Below are 23,079 nucleotides of genomic sequence, written 5' to 3'. Positions count from 1 at the left end.
TTGAATTTGCGGCACAAAATTCTGCCAATCACATCAATCCACATTTCCACTGAAAGCTTTAGGCTACAATCTGTCTTAGAGTTGCCACCATGGCGAGTGATAAAAATGTATTCCAGTGCTGGAAATTTAAAAATCGGTTAATCCAGAAATCTGTATTTAACCTCAGAATGATCTCAAAGTAAAAAGAGGTGCTGAAGTCTGACAAAAGCACCTCTCAGTTACAACGTGTATGAGAAGAATAATGGTGCAAGTTAAACACTGCTGACATATAGCTTTGGAACACTGTGTCTTCATCATATACAGTGACCACAGGGTAGTAACTGATTACATGTAATCTGGATTAAGCAATCAGAATCCAAATCTGTAGTACTTTTAATTAGATTAGATTACATTTTAAAATGCTCATAATCAGATTACAGTTACTTTTTATGGATTAGGTGATTGCATATTATTTACACAATGGCAGTAAATTATTTAAAATGTATTGATTCTCCCTAATTCTTCTTTTTACTGTTTTAAATTTCCTTTCTAAAAAAACCTATTGTGTGTCATATACCATAGCTTTGACTATATTCAAAACATAGAATGGACATGTCCAATAAATTTGTGTTGCTTCCAAATTTGGGGACAAAAGCACCTCTTGGTTACACCGTTTATGAGAGGAATAATCATGCAAGTTAGTAAACACTGATATAGCTTTGGAAAACTATCTCTTCATCATATACAGTGGCCTTCACTATTGATCTGGACAAAAGTCCGGACAAATATATTTCAAACCTGGAAAACTTTGAATGTGCAATGTCATTGCTGTTCATCATCATCATCATCTTCTTCTTCCGCTTCTCCGGGGCCGGGTCGCGGGGGCAGCAGTCTAAGCACAGACGCCCAGACTTCCCTCTCCCTAGACACTTCCACCAGCTCTTCCGGGGGAATACTGAATAAAATTAAATATTAATATAAGTAAGTATTAGAAAGTATAAACATATTAATTACAGTATTCAATTCAATTCAGTTCACATTTATTTGTATAGGAATTTTCATAATCGTTTTAAAGCAGCTTTACAGTAAATGCATGAGTCCTCATTACAATTTAGAGTTATCTGTTATCAGAGATATCCTATATAACTGTCTAAGTTTTGTATTTTCAGAAATGTACATATACAAATCACAGTTAGCTAAAAATGTATTAATTTAAACAATGTAATAATTTAAGATAGAAATTATTACTCAAATTATAAATCGACTCACAATCCCCCTGCAGTTATTTCACTAACCCCATTTTGAGAAACTCTATCATAATGTAATTTTTAATGCATTTCATGTTGTTGATAACAAAGGATGAGAATATGTGTTTTCTTTTCTTTATATGTATCAATATGGTACACAGTAATAATAATCCCATTCAGTATGCTTTCTATTTCTTTAAAATGTTGTATACTAAGCAGGGCCTTCTTTTGTCTGCTCACCGTTTTAGAGCCTTACGTCGTTTCTGATTGGCTGACAGCCAGACGGACGGGGGCGTGCCCGAGTGACGCTTGAGTTTAGAGAGAAGTGGGAGGGATATAAACTTGAAGACCGGCGACTCGCGTCAGTCGCGTGATCATTTGAGGTCAAGTCTACACAGCGTGTCCACGGCAGAGCATCACTAGAAACATCCCTTTAAGACCCACGTTTGAAAAGCAGAGAGAACCTGAATCTAACACGCTAAAGCCAGCGCGAGAGACAAACACCGATTTAGAAAAGCGCAACAGTAACTTACATCCAACATGAACGGGCAAATGAACGGCTTTCATAACTCCCTGATTGATGAAGACTGCTTTTTGTTCACGTCGGAATCTGTCGGTGAAGGACACCCTGGTATGTATCACAACATCATTGTATTTTCAATAGGATTTTAGTCTCATAAGGTCGTGCAGAAGGGAAACACGATCTAGCGCGATAACGTTACCATACTGCTAGCACGTGCTAAAAGCTTATGCAAAATATTTTCCATTTCTTGATCTACAACATTTGCCATCATGACCATTTCACCATACTCGCATTATGTGACCAGTAAAATACGTTATTTGTTAATATGCGCTGATTTCGTTAATGTGGGATGTATTTATCTCCTTGGCCACGCGCGGCGGAGTCACCAGATTTTCGGCCCAAAGCTAATCTTGCGAATATAGGCCATGAGCGCTTTAAACGGCATATTCTCGGTTTTATTCTCCGTTTTATATAGTAAATTAATAAAAAATGGTATGCACTATATTTTGGATCGTAACAATTATGTTTCCGTTTGAAGGCTGCGCGCGTGTGATGGCCATGTTATCGGCGGGCTCGCGGAACACGCGTTCATGTGCAATGCGGGCTGCGCGTGTTGTTGTCCTGCCGGTTTGCCCGGTTGCGTATATCAGTCAAGACGAGCCTTGAACTTATTCCATTCCAATAATTATTAATCACCATTTCCGCTTAATACATTTCTTGATAATCCTTATTCAATGGCTAATGAGATCAGCGACTATTATCCGCTAAGCGCGTCACCGTGAACTGGTGAAATCGTCGTTAAATGTTTATTGTCGATGTGGTCTGTTCGCCTAGAATAAGCCTCTGTTTGTATGATAGTTTTGTCGTCCTTGGTCTGACACCCTTGCACGTGGTGTAACGTTAGTTTCCTTCTCGCTCAACTGCCCCGCGACTATTGCGTCAGCGCACCTTTTAGGCCCGAAACATGCAGGAAGGCAATTGCGTCTCGCTGCGCAAAGCGTCCCTGCGATCATTTAAGTTTGTCGTTCACACAGCACGCGTGCTTTTTCGCGGTTTGCATGGTAGTTTTGTTATTTTAGATATGTGCTTGACGGACGTCTTCCATCGCTGCGACGCGTCTCGCGCTCTTTGCGCTGCATTTAACGCTGTACGCCAAATGAGTAACAGTTACGCAGTATTCATAAAGCAGTGTGCGGACATTATCCACACGGGAATCTAAGCGGATGCAGTAGGTCCTATTGATGCCTTTTAATTTCCGTAAGACCACAAAATGAGTTTATGGATGATTATGATAAAGAACTGTGAGGCAGGCAGTAGTTTTTGTGTGTGTGCTGTAGGTACCAAGAACGATGAGAAAGTTGGGATTAAACTGTACTTGTTTAACAACACCCGAGTCAATAGTTTATCAATAGTTATTACATCACAATTCAAAGACCAAACTGTTAATTGCACACGTGTATTTCCAGGAATGTGTTTATGCTGCACACTTTCAGCTACAGTCTGATCCAGTACGTGTTCTGCAAGTGTGTGATTTCAGATGCAGCACAGTTTTCTTTCCTGAACATATGTTGCGTTCACCCCTGTCAGAATTTCCATAATAGAGGGAACCACTGCCCGTCCGCTTTTACAGATGTATTTTCCCCCATAGGTATCTTTAAAAAGACTTTGTTAAAGACTTATAAGCCATGAACCAAACCAACCAACTACAAGGTGAATCACAATATTGCAAACTATTTGAAAATCAGACAAAAAGACAAAGGTGCAAGACTGTGTAATTAACTTTAATGAGGGAAAGAACTTTGAATCCCATGAAGCATTGCAAATATAATAATGTAATGGAAATAAATCAATGAGACATATACAACTTTTTGTATATGTATATACAGTATATATTATATCAGTATAAATAAGAAATGGTTATTGCAAGCCTTGAATATACACAATTATTTAAGTAGATAGAGAGTGTAGGGAGATTATAACTATGTCCTCAAAGGGACATTGTGTAGGAATTTCTCCCATCTAGCGGTGAAATTGTATTTTACATTCAAACGAATTGTGCTCTCCCGTCCTCGCTTTTTCAAATGCGTGTTGCATCTACGGCAGCTGTTATGTACCAAAAAGCTATGACAGGATCTCTTCTAATAGCACTTCGTTGAGTTTTCCTTTGGGTGAACAGGTTTGTTATTTCAAACAAACTGCAACATTGACACAACGAACGAATGTTACAGTATGAATAATAACAGTGCAATGCAGCCTTTTAAACTTGCCGGGGCAGTGCAGCGCCTCTCACTGCTCTGCTCTCCCGTTTCTGCTGCTTTCAGTCACGTGACGCTGGCTCCTAACGGAAACGCGTTGGCCTAGTACTTTTTGACCCTCTCTGCTATTATTGTTTTTCAATATGGCGGAACGAAATGTAAGCCTCCGTGGACCTACCCGTCACATGTATATAAAGATAATAAATTCGTTGTTTACGAGGATAAGTCAGATAATTGGCAGAGGTATTGTACACCATTAAGGACATATTTAAGAATAAAAATTTTGATTTTAGATAATAAAATACCTTAACTACACATTGTCCCTTTAATGGTTTATAAGTTGATGTTAATCTATTCCCCTATAGAGAAAATGAATGAGTTTTTACTTCTGGAATCTGACTGTTACACTTGCACACTACAGAATGACAACCCATTGCAGAATAGGCCATTACAGGATAACAAGTTTTTAATACAAGATCATCCTCCAAAATGTTCTTTCTGTCTCACCTTTTTATCACTATGGTATGATTTATTAGATTTTGCTGGTTTTAACCCTGTGAGAATTTTTTTTTTTAATTCAGTTATCTCTTGAAGTTTTTGACAGTTAATCCAAATAAAGTTTTAGAGTTTTTAGCAAAAATACATTTTAAACACCTGATATAGTTTTACCTTTTTTTTTTTTTCTCGGCATGAAAATAGCCATAGAAGCTGGCATGGCGTTACAAACACACAATTACAGGATGACAATCATTGGTGCTTCTGTTCTTCAGTTGTAAAACTCAAATAACTTGACTAGTGGTCGACCGATATGGGTTTTTTGATGGCCGATGCCGATATCTTAGAGAGCAAGGTGGCCGATATAAAGCCGATATTTATAATAAATATTTAAAAATCTTTAAAATAAACATGCTTAGGCACTATACTTTATATGGCAACTTCTTGAATCTGCAATCCTATTACAGTATTTTTCACAAAGTAATTGTTTAAAAATATATGACTATGCGAATAAAAAGGAAGTAAACACTAACAGGGCACTCAGTAATCTTGTAATTTCATGCGCACTGATAATCATATTTTTTCAAATAAAGACTATTTTTTATTTTGACTTTTGACAAGGTAACGATAATTTTACATACAGCACACAGTGAAAAAACGACATGAATATGACACAGTGGGCCACTGGATATAGCACAGCATATTTTAAAATGAAGGATTTAAAGTTTTTCGATCGCGTCTCCTGTGAAGCTGATCTTCTGTTCGCATTCACTCACTTCACACGGACCGTCACTCGCAGTAACACGTTTATGCTGGCTACAAATGCACACTTCACAAGATATCACAGCTGGATTCGATTAAATCTGCAAGGTTTGTGAAATTAAATGTTTATTAGATATTCAGAGAATTGTTTAAATTATGTAGATGCGCATTTGCTGAATGTTGACGGTAAATGAGAAAGTATTTCAGCCTGATTGTTTTCTTTTTCGGTTACAAATAATATAAAAGCAAGCGCATTACTTTTTCGCATACCATGTACTTTCTTTGATTACCAGTTCTGTAGCCACCGGTTCTGTCTAACAAAGTATTAGATCTGACTGAAAGAGATCGTAAACTAATGAAGACGGAGAATGTGAGTGAGCGCTGTGTGATCAGGCGCTGCCGTTCTCTTCTCAGGTGCTCAGCGCCGTCCGTCAAAATAAAAGTCCGCATTGCCGTCAAAATAAAAGACCCGCTTCCAACACATCGGCCAATCAGTAAAACTTATCGCCCGATGCCGATATTCTAAAAAAAGCCAAATATCGGCTGATATATCGGCCGTGGCGATATATCGGTCGACCACTAAACTTGACTTGTTCTCGCGTCCTTGTTGAATTAATAGTCAAGTCTGATGCTTGTAATTACGATTATTTTTATTATTGTAAAAGGATTTTTGATTGGCTTTTTTTTAACTGCCAGTGGGTTTCTGAGTTGTTTGCAGGTGGTGTTAGGGAGAGGGGCATTCTTGTTCTCTAATTTAATTGGACAGATCTGTTAGTGCAGGTTGTGTCATATTTACATTTAACAGTACATTAACATATTGATAGTCTCAAAGCTAACGTAAGTGAACCAAAAGAAACGTTTGATCGGATCTTTAAAACACATGGCCAGTGATCTCTGTCAAGTCAACTACCATCTTAAAGTGACTGTCGAAGGAGTCTTGTCAATCAAGCACTAGTTCAATGACACTTAATGTTTGGATAACTGAGGTTGTTCCAGCCACAGAAAAGAAAGAGTTTACTTTGCTCAATGATCACTTGGCCGCGTACGCATTTGTGTACTCTCGTAAAGTATACTTGTGGGCAGGTCATGTTTTGCCTACTGTATCATTGACTGACACCTGTACACGTGGTCTGAACTTTCCCCTCTCGCTCCACTGCCCCTGGCTACTGTGTCACAGTGCTTTCTAATGAGATCAGCGCAGGTCTAAGTTCAGTACTGATGCTGTGGGGGATGGCTGATTAGCTTGGCTTACCTCTGCCCTAAATATAGATCATTGCTACAGGGGCTGCAGTTGGGCGGCAGCGAGGGCATTCCTGCCGATGCCTTGACGAGAGGCCGTACTGCAGTAAACTACTTGCTCCTAAAGTTACCTTTATCTCAGCTAAATGTATGCTCAAACTAAATTTGTGTTTTTACAACTGGGTAATTTTGTTGCTCATGAGTTTAACACGGCGCAAGGAAGCTGGATTTAAACCTTGAATTGACTTTACTGAAAGAACTAAGCACAAATGCAATAAAATAAAAATGCAAATGAAACTAAAGGTAGTTTTCAGGTAGTTCTGACAGAATTACTACAGAAATTGAATGCATTTAAATGCAGATTAATAAATGTATTAATGCTGTTTGATTAACATCAATGACCCAGACAGTAGCAGGTTTATTAGATTGCTGTCACTTTAAGAGCAAAGATACAAAATACTGATACACATGCATTTTCTTTCTCAACTGTTTACGTTCACTTAAAGGTGAATTGTGTAATATTTCTACGGATCTATTGACAGAAATGCAATATAAGATCTAGGGATGGGTCCGATCCAGTAGCCAGCTAGCAGGATAGCATTGAGCTGCCAACATGTTCGCTGTGTGGAAATCCTATGGTGAAAAATACTTCACACTGGAAACACCGCAGCAGAGCAAGACAGTAAAATGCAATGTTTGCAAAGCCGTATTAACTAAACCATTGGTCTGTGATGCATTTTTGCTATTCGCAGTCCAGAAGAGAAAGAGAGATCTCATGCGGTGCCACAGCGCGCACAACATGACAGCCCTGCTTAATGAGTGATGACGGAGGACAGAACTAAACATTCAAATGTAGCCTATATGGTTACACTTTAGATCTGTGATCTTAGTCTGATTTTATTTTAGATTTCGGCTTCCAAAGATTATAGAATATATTGAGGTAAAACCATTAAAAACTAAAGCCACATTCTGTTTAGCGCAACTTCCTTCCCATCGCAGCAGTAGCCTACGCTGTCATTTCTCATTAACTCAAACTTTAAGACAGAATCAGCCAGATCGGTGATTGTTGTAAAATGCAGTCTCTACTGTTGCTAAATTGCGGGACGCTTTTAATAATAAAAAGAGCTATTAAAAGCACAAAAATCTGCGCAAGAGATGCTGTTCCCAATGCGGCGCGCGCTCCGAAACAGACCGCAACTAGACAAGCAAATTGGGCTTCATGTGCGCGTCTAAACTATCAAATGTACACAAAAATATGTAAAACTGACCTGCATGGAGATTCACTTAAACAGTTAAATGTCTAAAATGGACGTAGTTATGGAAATAGTTGGGAGAAAATATGGTGCATCAGTAGACTCGTTCTCAAAGGTGAAGCAGTCTAATTAACATGCTGACGATTGCGCCATTACTGTGAATCAAACAACAAAAGGCAAAGAGAAAATCACTCACAGCTCTTGAATGAATAACTTTAGCTTTAATAAGCATAAATCTATCTATGATAAACTTTGCAGTGCTATTTTACTTTTTATTACTTTATTATAATTATTTTTAGACCATACATGAATAGTAATGTTAGTAGACCTTCCTTAAATTAAGCACTGTGTAGGCCTAGGCCTGTATAATGTGTATCTTTGTTTAATTGTCTATCTTTTATCTACTGTTTTTTTATATATAAAAAATTTTTTTTGACTTGCATGCATATATATACGTACATATCATACTTGCCTGTAGAGAGGAGTTTATTTCAGCATCATATAAAATCAACAATAATGATAATAATATTAAAGCAAACACCGCTCTGGTATCGGAATAGCATCGGTAGCGGCCGATATCCAAATTCAGGTATCGGGATCGGATCGGAAGTGAAAAAATGTGGATCGGTGCATCCCTAATAAGATCCATAACTATGTTTTCAGTGGTGTATAAAGACCTTGCATAATGAACCGTTATGTTTTTATTACCTTAGAATGAGACATTTATATCTCCACAACCGTGGGCACCCCCTTCTATGGAGGTAGACATATTGTTGTCATGTTTCTACCGTTGCCGACAGCAAACAAACAGCACTACAGAGCGCTTTTCGTCACGACCTTGAAAAAAAGATTTCAGTGGTGTATAAAGACTTTACTTAATGAAGTTATATTTGTATTACCTTTAGAATGAGCAGTTTTATCTACATACACCACCAGATCCCTTACATTGAAATGCGCCGCATGTTTCTACAGTAGCCCTAAACAGACAAACGCATTTCGTTACTATGTTGCTCTTCGTGTAAGGCAGCAAGCTTAGTTCAGCAAATAAAACAGACACAATGATGAACAAGTAACAATAATATTCGCAATAACATATAGTTTTACGGAATAATTTAGTAAACATTATTTCTCAATTTACCCAATTTAACCTCATTGCTGAACTGGCTACTCTCTGCTGTCTCAGAAGATGACATATTTTCGTGTCGGCCAACGTAACTTTTGTTGGTTGTAATTCGTAACCTCACCACTAGATGCCGCTAAAAATCACACACTGCACCTTTAAGACACCACCGCTTGTTTGCAATGTAAATAGCCTGGATGCTAACGCCGTTGTTAACTCGCCAAGACTGGTATTTTGACAATTTTGTGCGTTTCTGACCATTTAAGTGCAATAAGCCTCTCCGAGCACGCGAGTACTACTGAATGCAACACTGGCCCGAAAGTCTTGTATTGCAGTGTGTAGCTTGCTTGTACAGACTATGTGGGGATTTGAAGCGCATTTTGATAGAGAGAGAAGACACTAGCGCTGACTCACTCTCGCTGTTTGGGACATTTTCTCAAAGTTTTGCTGATACGATCTGATAATCTGTGTGGATAAATTTGCTTATTCAACCAACAAGCTATTTGAATAAATGTTTGCAGCAATTTTCCGCCTTGTAAGCATGAAACCTGCGGAAATTAGTTCCGAAATTCGAGCTCTGATATGTTTAATTTACATCCTGTCACATCCTTGTCACACTCAAATTCCAAGCCTGCTATTTTTCAATAAGGCAATCCAGTTATGCCCATCACTGGAGGCGATTGTGGTTTACAATGAGGGTAGGGGTGGGCCATATGGCAAAAATATCATGTCACGGTTTTTGTCAGGAAAATCACGATTTTGAACATGGTTCTTTTTCATGTTGGTATTACTATTTTTGTATTACTATTTTTGTAAGTGACTGAGCATTACAGCCAAACTCGTTTCCCTATTAAAACAGCCTTACAAGGAAACAAAATATATAAAAAAAAAAAAGAATGGTAAACATTTAGGCCAAACTGGCAAAGATAAAAATCTTTGTCATTTTCTTTGTTGTTAAAATAGAAGTACAAATACACACTACATAATATGCAAATTAAATAAACAGTGCTTTTCCCCCCAGCTACATTAGGTTTTTAACAGTAGCATTCAAGAAAGTAATTAAATTAACATATATAAGTGATTTTCTCTTTGTTTTGTTTTATTTGTTTACATTAAAGGGATAGTTCCCCCCAAAATTTAATTTAAAGGGCACCTATTATGCCCCTTTTTACAAGATGTAATATTGGTCTCGGGTGTCCCCAGAATGTATTTGTGAAGTTTCAGCACAAAATACACCACAGTTAATTTATTATAACCATTTGAAAATGTCATTTTTGGGGCCTGTTTTAAAAAGAGCTGTTTTTGTGTTTACCACCTTAAATGTAAATGAGCTGCATATCCCCGCCCAGCCTTTGGATGACGGCGTAACTTGGATTCCTATGGCAATGAACAGTCGGTAGAAGCAGAATGGCTGAGAATGACAGACCTGCTGTTTTGTATTGCATTCAGTCATACATTTTGAATTAGACCCAGATGATGAAGAGACTCCGGCAGAAGAAACACAAATGAGAATGGACCAGGACATCTCGGAATGGTTATTTGATACATGTATGTACTTATAGAGTTGTAATCGCGTCCCCTTTGCAATTATGGATGTGCAACACACACACAGAAACACACAAACTGTGATAACGTTGGCGCAATTTTTTGAAACTACAAACACAAATACTGTGATAACGTTTGCTACGTACAAACAAAATTACATTTATGTGATGTTTCTGTCTGCACAATATCCCTCGTTCTACAGCTTCGTGTCGATGTGCTGGCCTTTGTATAAACATAGCAATTTTGATGTCTTGTCTTTACAGAAAACATGCACCGTTTTTAATAAAATATCTTTAAATAAATTGATATTTATAAACGTGTGGTTACACACTATACAAACAAGGTTTGAATTATATACACAGACATCCTACGACAACAGCTTTAGACGCATTTGTTGTTGAATTGGCTGACATCGACTGAAATGACTATTTGCTCAAATCATAAAATACACTTACTTCTACTGGAGGTGACGTTGGATCGCGAACAGTAGGCAACTGTTTGGTTAGCCACATTCTTCAAAATATCATCTTTTGTGTTCAGCACAAGAAAGAAATTAATAAAGGTTTGAAACGACTTCAGAGTGAGTAAATGACTGAATTTTCATTTTTGGGACAACTATCCCTTTAAGGACAAGCGGCAGCATGTTCACTATTAGGCTACTGTTACTTTAATATTGGTACGTATCTAATATACACTCATATAAACTCAAATAATTACTTTCACTTTAGACATAACCAACTGTGTTTATGTAAACCATGTGTGTATTTGACAGTATTAGCGATAAAAGACTCGGAAGATAACTTGGTACAGTAACTAGGCGCTGTTTGACAGGCTTTTGGTGCCTGTGCGCTTCGTGTGTGCTCATAAAAGTGCATATTAGAAGAGGGCATCATCATGCGAATGAAATGGTTAACCAGCAAGGCTTTAAAGCGCATACAAATTAACTTTTGTGAATTGCAGTGTCTCGGAAGTATGCCCCTTCGTAGTAACTCTACCTCTTCGTTAGCATGTGATGTGAATGTACGTTGCGTTGGATGGTATGTTGAGATGTTGGCTCCAGAACTGCAACTGATAGAATGCACTGAAGCACGATACTACGATTTTTCTTCAAAAGCAGATCGTGGAGACATTTTATACGTCCATGATCAAAAATCGTGATATCGCACAACCCTAATTGAGTCTCGTTTACCATGAATTCTACACTAAATTGCTGATTTAAATGTTGGAGCACATGTTGTTCTTTTCCAGATAAGATTTGTGACCAGATCAGTGACGCTGTGTTGGACGCCCACCTCAAACAAGATCCTGATGCCAAAGTAGCATGTGGTGAGTGTCAAATTATGCTTTCCTGCACACTTTTCTTCATGCTTGCTACTGGAGTCTTTACTGCGAGTCCTAACCCCTATCAATCTGTCCTTGCAGAGACTGTCGCCAAGACTGGAATGATCTTGTTGGCCGGTGAGATCACCTCTCGTGCTGTAGTGGACTATCAGAAGGTAGTCAGGGACACCATCAGGCACATTGGCTATGATGACTCTTCCAAAGGTATAGTGGCACTAAATGTCAAGGGAAAGAGTGCTACCATGCTACTCTCGTTTTCTGTGTATGTGCATAATGCTTGCATAACTTACTACACTGCATAATGTACTGGTTTACTATTTCGTATGAACGGTCAGTTAGATCTGGGTTAGAATAATTTAATCAGCATTTTATTGTATTTTTTAGGGTTTGACTACAAGACCTGCAACGTGCTTGTGGCTCTTGAGCAGCAGTCACCTGATATTGCTCAAGGGGTTCACCTTGACCGCAGTGAGGAGGATGTAGGAGCTGGAGACCAGGTAAGAGCTGTTTGAAGACCAACTCTCATCTTTGCATATGAACATAGAAACAAGATCTTTACTGGATTGATTTTGCTTCTTAGGGTCTGATGTTTGGTTATGCTACTGATGAGACTGAGGAGTGTATGCCTCTCACTATTGTCCTGGCCCACAAACTGAATGCCAAAATGGCCGAGCTGCGCCGCAATGGCACCCTGCCTTGGCTGCGACCTGATTCCAAGACCCAGGTGAGACGAGGCCTAAAAATGTTGTAAGAAATAAATTGGGGACGAAAATACACTACAGTTCAAAAGTTTGTGGTCAGTAAGAATTTTTATTTATTTAAAGAAATTAGTACTTTTCAGCAAGAATGCAATATTGAAAGTGGTCGTTAAATATATTTATAATAACAATATTATAATAAAATAAATGTACACTTTCCGTTCATAAAATAATCCTGACGAAGACGTAGCAATTTCCACAACTACATTGATAAATGTTTTTAAGCACCAAATCATATTTAAAATTATTTTTGAAGAATCATTCAACACTGAAGACTACGGCTGGGAGAAAAAAAACCCCGATTCTATCACATTTGTTTTTTTTATTTCAGAATCGATATCAATTCAAATAAATTGTTTTGCTTGGTTATAGATGAGGTTGACACAAGTCAGCCACTTTTGTTCCAACAGAGGATAAAATGTGTCATTTATGAGTGTTAAGGACATAATATCCCAAGTTGATGCAAGAAAGTGAAGTGAGACTGAAAAGCCCTCTCGCCACTCAAATGCTGAGAAAGAGATAAGACAATAGAGCTTCTCGATTTATTCTTTCCTTAAAGTTCAAATATAAACACTGTCTACGGTGGCGATCTAGAGTAAATCACCTTTTGATAGAAACTTGGCGCTTAAAATAACGCATTCATATATTCAATTAAATTGGCGACAAGTGACTGTTAAAAAAAGTTATTTGTTATTGAATCATTTATTCAAGAGAATGTAGTATTGTATGATGCTTCTGAAATAACTCGAAGATGTGATGAATTGTTTTTGTAAAAATTACTCGTCTTATATATGTATGGTCAATAAGTGTATGATTTAGCTTTTCCCCATGGTTTAGGTTTAAAAAGAGAAATCGCAATACATTGCAATATCGAATCGCAATTTTATAATTTTTTTTTATCAAATTAATGCAGCTGTGGTGAGAGACTTTTTTCCAGAAACATTAAATTCTTATGCTACTTACCACAAACTTCTGAACCATAGTATATTACTACTGTAGGACTTATGCTGTGCTCCTGCATCTTAAAGATATCTGAACCTTTTCAGCTCATCTTTTGATGTTATGTTTTGCTCTAGGTGACCGTCCAGTACAGGCAGGACCGTGGAGCCATGCTTCCTGTGCGTGTGCACACCATTGTAGTGTCTGTTCAGCATGATGAAGTAGTGTGTCTGGATGAGATGCGTGATGCTCTGAAGGAGAAGGTGGTGAAAGCTGTTGTGCCCAGCGTCTACCTGGACGATGACACCATCTATCACCTGCAGCCCAGCGGACGCTTTGTCATCGGAGGCCCACAGGTTGAAATTACAACTAATAATGCAGACTCTCAAACAGGGTTCCCATTGTCATGGAACTGAAAAGCTGGAATATTTTTTAATTTATACTAATTTAGCAGAGTTTTTTTTTTGTGGTTTTTATATTACTTTTTATTTTGAGGTCCGTTTTAGTTTTCCATTTTGTCCAGTTTTTCTTTAGTTTAACAATAATCCAGTCTTAGTCATTCGTTTAACAATAGATGTGGGAACCCTGGGAGTATTTTGAAAGTGTATACATGTATAATTTTTTTACCACTTTTTATTTCCCCAGTTGTGGTTCTTTTTTAAAGATTTATATGCTTCATTCTGTTTTACAGGGAGATGCTGGTTTGACTGGCCGTAAGATCATTGTGGACACTTACGGAGGATGGGGTGCTCACGGAGGCGGTGCTTTCTCTGGGAAGGATTACACTAAAGTTGACCGTTCAGCTGCCTATGCGGCCCGCTGGGTGGCCAAGTCTCTAGTCAAGGCTGATCTGTGCAAGCGTGTTCTGGTCCAGGTGATTATTTGCTAGTCTTTCGTTTATGTATTGGTTTAATAGGTAAATGACTAAGACGGTCTTATTCCTTCACTGTTTCCTCAGGTGTCTTATGCCATTGGAGTGGCTCACCCCTTGTCCATCTCCATCTTCCACTATGGAACCTCCCAGAGGAGCGAGAAGGAGCTGCTGGAGATTGTGAAGAAGAACTTTGACCTCCGCCCGGGTGTCATAGTCAGGTAAAGTGTGTTCCTCAGGGCTGGCCCAACCGCTGCCTCTCGGTTTGACAGTTCCCCAGTCAACTTTGTGGTATTTGCTCCCGTGTTTCCAAAGTTTGGTCTTTCACAGTTAACGTTAGAGAAGTTAATTGAGTTTGACTGAACGTCCTTCTTTCTGCTTGGCAATTGTCTCACTCTGTCTCCTGTACAATTCCAGAGAGCTGGACCTGAAGAAGCCCATCTACCAGCGCACCGCCGCCTATGGCCACTTTGGCCGTGAGTCCTTCCCTTGGGAAGTTCCTAAAAAGCTTAAATACTAAATCTGTAACCCCCCCTCCTTTCCTTGGGCGGTAGGTGTACATTACAGAGAAACCTACTCAACCCACCGGAGGGGGGAGATGTACCAAAACCCCTCACTCCTAACCTCACACCCATTCCCAAAGGTAATTCCCTTCCCCGTACGACTCTACCTTCAACCCTGTTCTTTGCTGTGTTGTTTTCGAAAGATCTGTGGTGGCTGTTAGGTTTTTGTTCTGTTTGACTTATGCGCCTTTTCCACTCATCTCTCTTCGGCCCTTCCTTCCTTACCTACTTGCTTAAAAGATCAAGTGATGGCACAAATGGGGGTCAAAGGTTGTTCTGTGATGCTATGCATTGCTGGCTGAAGCACTAACCCCTCAACTTTTTGTTTTACCAACTAAGAGAACCGATGCTTACCATTTTCCAGGTCCACCACTTTGTGTACCACCACAAATGGGATCAAAACATCTTTGGTCAGAATCAACACGAATGTGTTTAAGTTACATAGTGCAGGGATTGGATTGAGAAATTTTAAGAGACTTTTTACATGAACGTGTACTGTCACGATGGTTTCGTCCTGGTCGCCGCAGGCCGTGTTGTTTTATTTCTGACGTGTTACAGAGAAGTCAGAAGCTGCTACCAACCCCTGTGCGTCTGCGGGACTGGCGACGCAACCGTTCCCCCCCAAAACCCCTTCTCCGTGGTCTCAATGGTGATTCCAGATTAACCTTCCTGGTAGCTGTTATGTGATATTCTACTAGACCACGGCGGAGGCAAAGCACTCCCTCTCTGTGATCGGCGACAGCGGGCGTAGCTACAGAGAAGCCCTGCTCCCTCGCTGTCCCAGAGGGGCTGCCTCCGCTTCTTGAATCGCTCCATACTTGAAAAATCAACCTAATATTTGCTCGGTGATCCTCTTGAGCCTTGGCCTCGGTACAGAAAAGCCCAGGATCTCAAGGTGTGATTGCCTTTATTACTTTTTGTACATGAATCGTTTTTAAAGACAATGAATACTTTTTTTTCATTTGCTTGAACACCGTAGTCATGGTGTATGTCCCATGTGCTGGTCCTGTGGTCTTCCCTTGGTGTCCTACAGAAAGCTTTGGGCTCTTGCCACAGGCTGGCACTGGTAGCTGTGACCATTATTATTATTATTTTTTTTACTAGAGTAAAGGCAGATAGATAAAGACTGTCCATACGCACTCATGCACAGTTTTACGTTCAGGACTCCCGGTGCTCCTACAGACAGAAGCGAGTCTGGCCGGTGTTGTACAGAGAAACCGGCTTCGTTTACATGCTCTCTCTGTTGTGTGCCCTTGGGTTAAAGTCTTTTATATAAAGCTCATTTTCTGTTTTTATTTCACACTATTTTTTTTAATTCTAGAGATTGGTGCATCAGACTGGTTACTGAAAGAGAAGTGCCTTTTTCTATCTTTTCTTTTCCTCCACAACCCCCCCCCCCCATTCCCTTTCCCCCTTTGTTGTTCTGCTCTCTATCCCTTCGATTTTCCTCTCGTGATAAGTGTGAATCCACAGCAAACTTCTGAATTTCCATCCTTTCAATGCTCCATGATGGTTCTGTCCCTTATATCAGTGAACTGAATAAAAATTCTGACCCTTAAGACTGTTGTTTTCATGATATTTCACATTTCTGACAGATTCATTTGGTGGGATTTCCACTTGTTCCCTAATTTTAAATGCTTACAGCACTCTTCCTGGTTGGGGTACAATATAGGACCTGAAAATCTTAACCGTGTATGGTACTCATTGTTTTAACCATCACTTAAAATATCTCCAACAATAATGGGGAAACAAGGTTATGAAAAAGCTGCCACATAGCTGTACCATGGTTTTAAATCTTTTGAATCAAGCATTTAATTTCTTGATTGTTTACTCTTGGAACCAAGGTTATTTTCGTAAACAAGACTAAAACTATTGGTCAAAAAACATTTTCGTAAACTGAAATAAAATTAAAAATTCATAATAAATGAAAAACTAAAACTAAACGAAACTAACAACAGTTACTGAAAAACTAACTGAAATAAAATAATAATTAGCAAAAATAAATAGTTTTCGTTATTAAGCTCTTTACTTTGGCGGAAAATCTGACCTGTGCCTGATATTGCGCTTCATACGCGTGAAGTTTCTGAGGCGATTAACCGCTGTGACGTGCTCAATGAAGGACCGTAACGTAGAACACACGGCTAGTGCTAAGTGCTGTTCATAAAGGATGCATCTGTTGCAGTGGAATGGGAAATAACACAAGGTAATAAGAGTTAAGTTGGACTTCTTTTAACTTGAGTGCAGCATTTTTAGAATGCCGTTTCATTTGCGAGATGCGGGTGCGACAGCAAAACAAGTTCGTCAAGCACAAAAAAACCTTCAATGTTCTAGGCTACTATGTTTGAGATGTCATGTCATGGAGGTTGACAGTCTGAAAGGTGCTGTTATTTTATAAAACATTTACTGCTAATAATATCCACGTGGAGACATTTCCCCGCAATGTATGGAATACCAGGACACACACACGCACACTAAAACTAAAACTGAAACTAAATAAAATAAAAACTAAATAGAAATGTGTTTGCAAAATAAAACTAAAATAAAATAACAAAACCATTAATAAAACTAACTAAACTGAAATTTAAAAGCAAATTTGAAAACGATATTAAAATAAAAACTAATTTAAAAAAGCAAAACTATAATAACCTTGCTTGGAACTCCTACAAACTAAAATTGAGTGAATGTGTTCTACAATATTGTTCCTAAGAAAATGACTCTGAAAAATGACTCTGAACTTTCTCGCTGTTGTTTGGATCAGTGACTCCGACTTCTCCATAAAACAATGTATATATTTCTGTGAAAGGACAAAGTTGCATACAATTTGTCGTGGTAATTTCAATATAAATCTTGTTGATCTATTAGTCCAATACCTTTGACTTTTGGGTCATTAAGATTTGTAATGTTTTTGAAAAGTCTCTTATGCTCTCCAAGGCTGCATTAATTTGATCAAAATTGTAGTAAACTCATTGTAAAATATTACATTTTACAATTCTATTCAAAGATGAATTTTCAGCATCATTATTCCAGTTTTCAGTGTCACATGATCCTTCAGATATCATTCTAATATGCTGGTTTGCTGCTACAGAAACAATTTATCAGTGCTGAAAATTGTTTAATATTTGTGGAAACCAGGTTATGATTTTATTCAGGATTCTTTGATGAATGAAGTTCATAAGAACAGCATTTATTTGAAATGAAAATCTTTTGTAACATTACTGACACTTGATCAAATTTAATACATCCTTGCGGAATAAAATAATCTAATAGAGTAATAATAACCTTAATAACCCCAAACTTGGAAACAAAATAATGCAAAAGAAACACTGAAAATTGTGGAGTACATCTAAGTCTGTAAGTGTTGTCTTGAAGGGGAACTCATGTCACATGGCTTAAATATAGCATGTTTTTGGATACTTAAAGTGCTGCTTATTTCCATCAATAATCTAAAGTTTTAGTTTTTTAAGGTAAGAAAGTGAAAATAGATGTGTTTGACGTCAGGTGACACTGTGCAGACTGATCAGCATCTGATTCAAAGCAGTACATACCAGTTAGAAAATTGAGACCGCGCAGACGCCACGTCACTGAACGTATGGCATCAAAGGACCGCGAGAGTGACAAGCTCTGATGACACCACTGTTCCATAATTGGTCCGATTCACTGATGACAACAATGTTTATTCCGCTAATACTCACAAAAACAGTGTTTTTATACCCTTAAAAACGTATGTAACCATGATGTTATATTTTCATGTTTATCAAAATAACACGGTTTAATAAAATATGGACTATTGGTATTTAAAAAGAATGGATTTATGTTGAACATTGTTATACAGATATTGCTGTATTAAGCAGTACATGAAAAGTGTTTCAGTTTCTTTTATGAAAACGTTGGTATATGACAATTGGATCTAATCCACTTCGGCTGTGATAAGCGACGCAAACCACGCGAGCGTCATGAGAAGCTGAAAGAGTCTGACTTGACGGCTATAGTTTTCAACTCCTCCCCTGACTGCAATTGGCAACTCTCGCAGGTCGGTCTGCACAGCGCTGTATGAAGTTGAACGCGCCTTATATATTGCCATATGGTCACACTACCATACAGAACCTTTGAGGTCAGAGAAAAGTTAAAGATGCTGGAACAAAATTATTCATTTTTTACCTTTAACGAAGGGTATGTTTACACAGGAATGTACTAAAGCCTGAAAAATATTTCGCAAATAAGTCCCGGCCTGTTCACATGGTTCTGCTAACACGACGAAAAACGCAGGCCAGTTGGTGTTACTTTGTATAGAAACAATATCCACATAGACTGAGCGTATTACGCATGCTCATGACATCACCTTTTTCACGAAGTCATTTTTTGTAGTTGAAAGAGATTATAACGATACTTTTCAAAAACGTGCACTTTAAAGCCTGTTTTCAGGCCCCCAAAATGCTGTTGTCAAGTAAATGAACAGCCGAAATGCATGTTTTCCATTTTTATCTGAAAACGTGTAAATGTTTTCTTCCCCCCAAGAATGGGGAAGAATGCCTTGCAATGTTCTTACCATTGCAAAGTAATAAATGTGCGATTACAGTAGGCCTAACACTTAGCTTTCTGTGGAAGATATTTATATATATAAACTTCATACAGGTTTCATCAAATTAGTGGATTTATGCTGCAACCTAAAAGGTAGGCAAATCTGTAATTCATAGTTGCAGTGTAAAACCGCAAAGCTAAAATCATTCTGCATCAGATATCAAATATTCCAAAAATGCGCAAAACTCACCACTGTGATTGCATCTTGAGGGGAAAACATTGATATGACTTTTTACCTCAGAAATGCATCGGTAATTTTCAACGGCTGCCATTAGTTCTCCCATCATTCTATTCACTGGCTTTAGACAGAAAGGTTTAGGTGAACCATCATTTGATCTAAGGGTGAACCATCATTTGATCTAAGGGTGAAATACCACAGGGTAGAAGTCAATTAACAGGTTCCCTGTACACCCTACTACTATTCATGGTTGAAAGCTGTTAATTCAAAAATAGTGAATGTGTAACAAATATGTAATAATAAAAGAGGTAAGTATGTGCTGACACAATGACACAACAGATCTTTTAACATAAAAGATGTGAAAGCCATTTTAAAACACCAAAGGCAAAACTAAAACGTAATCTTATACAACAGGTTATTTTTGTATCTACAGTAATGTGTAAAAGAAAGTACACCCTGTTTAAATTGTTTTTTTGTCAGGACAAAAAAAATGATCTAGTCCTTAGGTTCTAAAGGTATATTCAACCTCATATGAACAACACATGACATATGTCATACACGGTGTCATTTACAAAAAGCTAAAATGGAGAAGCCATTTGTGGAAAAAACAAAGTGCATCCCATTATTCAATTGCTTGCAGAACCCCCTTTAGCAGCAATAACTTGGTTATAATTTCTTTATGATTTTAAGTCTCTCGTTGTGGAGGAATTTTGGCCCGCTGTCCTTTACAATGTGCATCCGTTCATTGAGGTTTGTGAGCATCACACAACAGCATTTAAATCGGGTTGAGGTCTGGACTTTGACTGGGCCATTGAAACACTTTTTCAGCCATTTAGTTGTAGATTTGCTGGTGCGCTTGGGATCCATTTCAGCCAAGCTTTAGCTGTCACTCAGATGGCCACACATTTGACTCTAGAATACTTTGGTCTACAGAGGAGTTCATTGCCGACTCAATGACTCCAAGGTGCCGAGTAGGTCATGTTGCTGCAAAACAAGGCCAGATCATCAGCCCTCCACCACCGTGCTTGACAGTTGGTATGAGGTGTTTGTGTTGACAAGCTGTGTTTGGTTTTCACCAAACGTAGCGCAGTGCACTATTGCCAAACATCTACACTTTGGTCTCATCTGTCCAAAGGACATTGTTCCAGAAGTCTTGAGGTTTGTTCAGATGCAACTTTGCAAACCTAAGCTATACTGACATGTTCTTTTTAAAGAGAATTAAGAGGCTTTTCCCTGGCATCCCTTCCAAACATGCTATACGTGTCCTGTCTTTTTCTAATTGGACTGTCATGAACTTTAACATGTTAACTGAGGCCTGTAGAGTCTGATGTGTAGTTCTTGGGTGTTTTCTATTGATGGCAATTTCAAAACACTGCTTCAAGAACTGTTTCGAAACACTTCGAAAATTCAATGGTTCACCGCAGGGAGCGATGATCTCGGTCAACCCATGCATCATGAGGAGTCACTGAGAACCATGAACAAGTGTCTGATCTCTGATCAGTTTTATACATATGTAGACATTTTAATTAAACATTAGTATAATTAAAATAAGGTAGTTAGGGACTGTTTGTTTTTTATTTAAGGGGCTACCGGAGGAGTTTTGAGATCTATAGTCAACATAGACTTGACCCTCCCTTCGCTAGCAATACATTTTTCTATAACCCTCCAAAATGATTGTGAAAAAAGGCATGACCCCCCCCATTAATTTATTGATTACTTCTGTACTGGTCTGCACTTGGCAAAGACGTTCAGATCTCCATGCCTAGTAGACCTACACCAAACGTTCATTAAAAAGGGTCCTGTACAGTGCGACATATATCTACGAAAAGACTGGTCTGTGCGATGAATAAATGTACCACTGTAGCACGCAATACAGTTTTGTAAACTCCGTTACTTGTGTTTGTTTTCAGACATGATAACAGTTGTTTTATAGGCCTACTTGTGCTTATGCGATATCAAGATTTTTGATCGTGGATGATTTAATGTCTCTACGATCTGCTTTTGAGGAAATATGGTAGTATCGTGTTACAGCGCACATTCTATCAGCTGCTGTTCTGGCGCCTCAAGCTTGGTACTCGCTGCGTAGATTTTGTAACTGCGCGCGCGGCTCCGAATCCGAAGATGCACGACTTCGAGCCGAATCTGGCCGAGTATATAGGCTACGTCTCATCACACCAGCACCCAGTTTGTGCGTCTAGTAGTTGCTCAAATTTACAAAATGAGCTTACAATAGCAGACATAATGCCTTTTAATTTTTTTTAAAGTTTTCGTTAATTTAGTCGTATAGGCTATGTTCTCAGATGCATTTATTTTATTCTAATGTAACAAGTAGCCTACTAATCTCAAGGTTTACTGCTTTACACGATTCTTTTGTAGTGTGGTTTTGGTGAAGTTTAGCCTACTAAAATAAACATTCACCTTACTACTTCTCATCGCTGATTAATGGTGGTTTAGAGGGCAAGTAGCCTACTCCGAGTCGCCTCCTGTCGTTTCAAAGAATAGTACAACGGCGAGCGCGTCAAGTATAAACGCCTCGTCCGTTTGGGGAGGTGCGCTTGCAGGCAGCGGAGGCTCGCGCTGCGGAGCCAGGCGAAAGTATTAACAAGGCTTAAAGGCCTCATTATGCTTCTGCGTCAACTCCACGGCGTAGCTACGCCGTCACTCCTACGGCGTCGTGGCCGTTTTATGGTTCTGCGTCAAGTTGAGTTGCATTGCATCTGACCAATCACAGCCCTTGTGGTCTGCGTTGCCTCGACACGTAGTTAACATTTTTTGGAGGTGCACGTCGAGCTACGGCGGAGCGGTTCGCGTCGACGCAGAGGGGTCTGCGGGCGTACGCCGTCGATTCGACGCAAAGCATAAAACAGGCTTAAGTCCCAATACTGTAAATCTCGACGTACAATCACATCACATGTTAATTCAGCGGTAGAGTTACACTTACAGGACAGTGCACTTATTCGCAATCACAAAAGTTCATTATTTGCACGTACTTTAAAGCTTACGAAGGCCAAACATTCCATTGGCCTTTTGTTCTGACATGACGCTCTTTTTCTGAGCGCGTACGCCCGAAGCGCGCGCGCAGTCAAACAGCACCACACTGGACTTTATCTTTCGCGTCTGATTGTTGTTGGGCCATCTGCTGGCGATGGGTGGCCGAGACTGAGAGAGCTACATGAAGCTACCAGTGGTGGAAAGAGTACTGAAAAAACATACTCCAGTAAAAGTACCATTACATTCCAAAAAATGTAGTGTGAGTAGAGTAAAAAGTACTTGTCCAAAAAACTACTTGAGTAAGAGTAAAAAAGTAGCTTATTTAAAAGTACTCATGAGCAGTGAGTAGTGAGTTGGCGGATTCTACCCCTTACAATAAACACTGTGCACTACAATTTATAAATTAAAAAAAATTGCACACACTGTAATTCACATTATATTT

The 23,079-nt window shown here is 38.8% G+C and overlaps 1 protein-coding gene across 1 annotated transcript; it reads left to right on the top strand.

The window, feature by feature from the left end:
- The first annotated feature begins 1,533 nt into the window (after nt 1-1,533).
- On the top strand, nt 1,534-16,449 carry mat2aa (methionine adenosyltransferase 2Aa). Its single transcript, XM_077243072.1, has 9 exons — nt 1,534-1,857; nt 11,667-11,744; nt 11,841-11,963; nt 12,144-12,256; nt 12,340-12,483; nt 13,594-13,812; nt 14,148-14,330; nt 14,415-14,548; nt 14,745-16,449. The coding sequence occupies exons 1-9, from the start codon at nt 1,767-1,769 to the stop codon at nt 14,845-14,847; spliced, it is 1,188 nt and encodes a 395-aa protein (XP_077099187.1). The 5' UTR covers nt 1,534-1,766; the 3' UTR covers nt 14,848-16,449.
- The last annotated feature ends 6,630 nt before the right edge of the window (nt 16,450-23,079 follow it).

The sequence above is a fragment of the Siphateles boraxobius genome, unplaced genomic scaffold (genome assembly GCF_051911475.1).
Source record: "Siphateles boraxobius isolate OS27281-9 unplaced genomic scaffold, OSU_SipBor_1 25, whole genome shotgun sequence".
Lineage (NCBI taxonomy): Eukaryota > Metazoa > Chordata > Actinopteri > Cypriniformes > Leuciscidae > Siphateles > Siphateles boraxobius.
The sequence above is the reverse complement of the archived record's forward strand: the minus strand, read 5'-3'. Positions and strand labels throughout refer to the sequence as shown.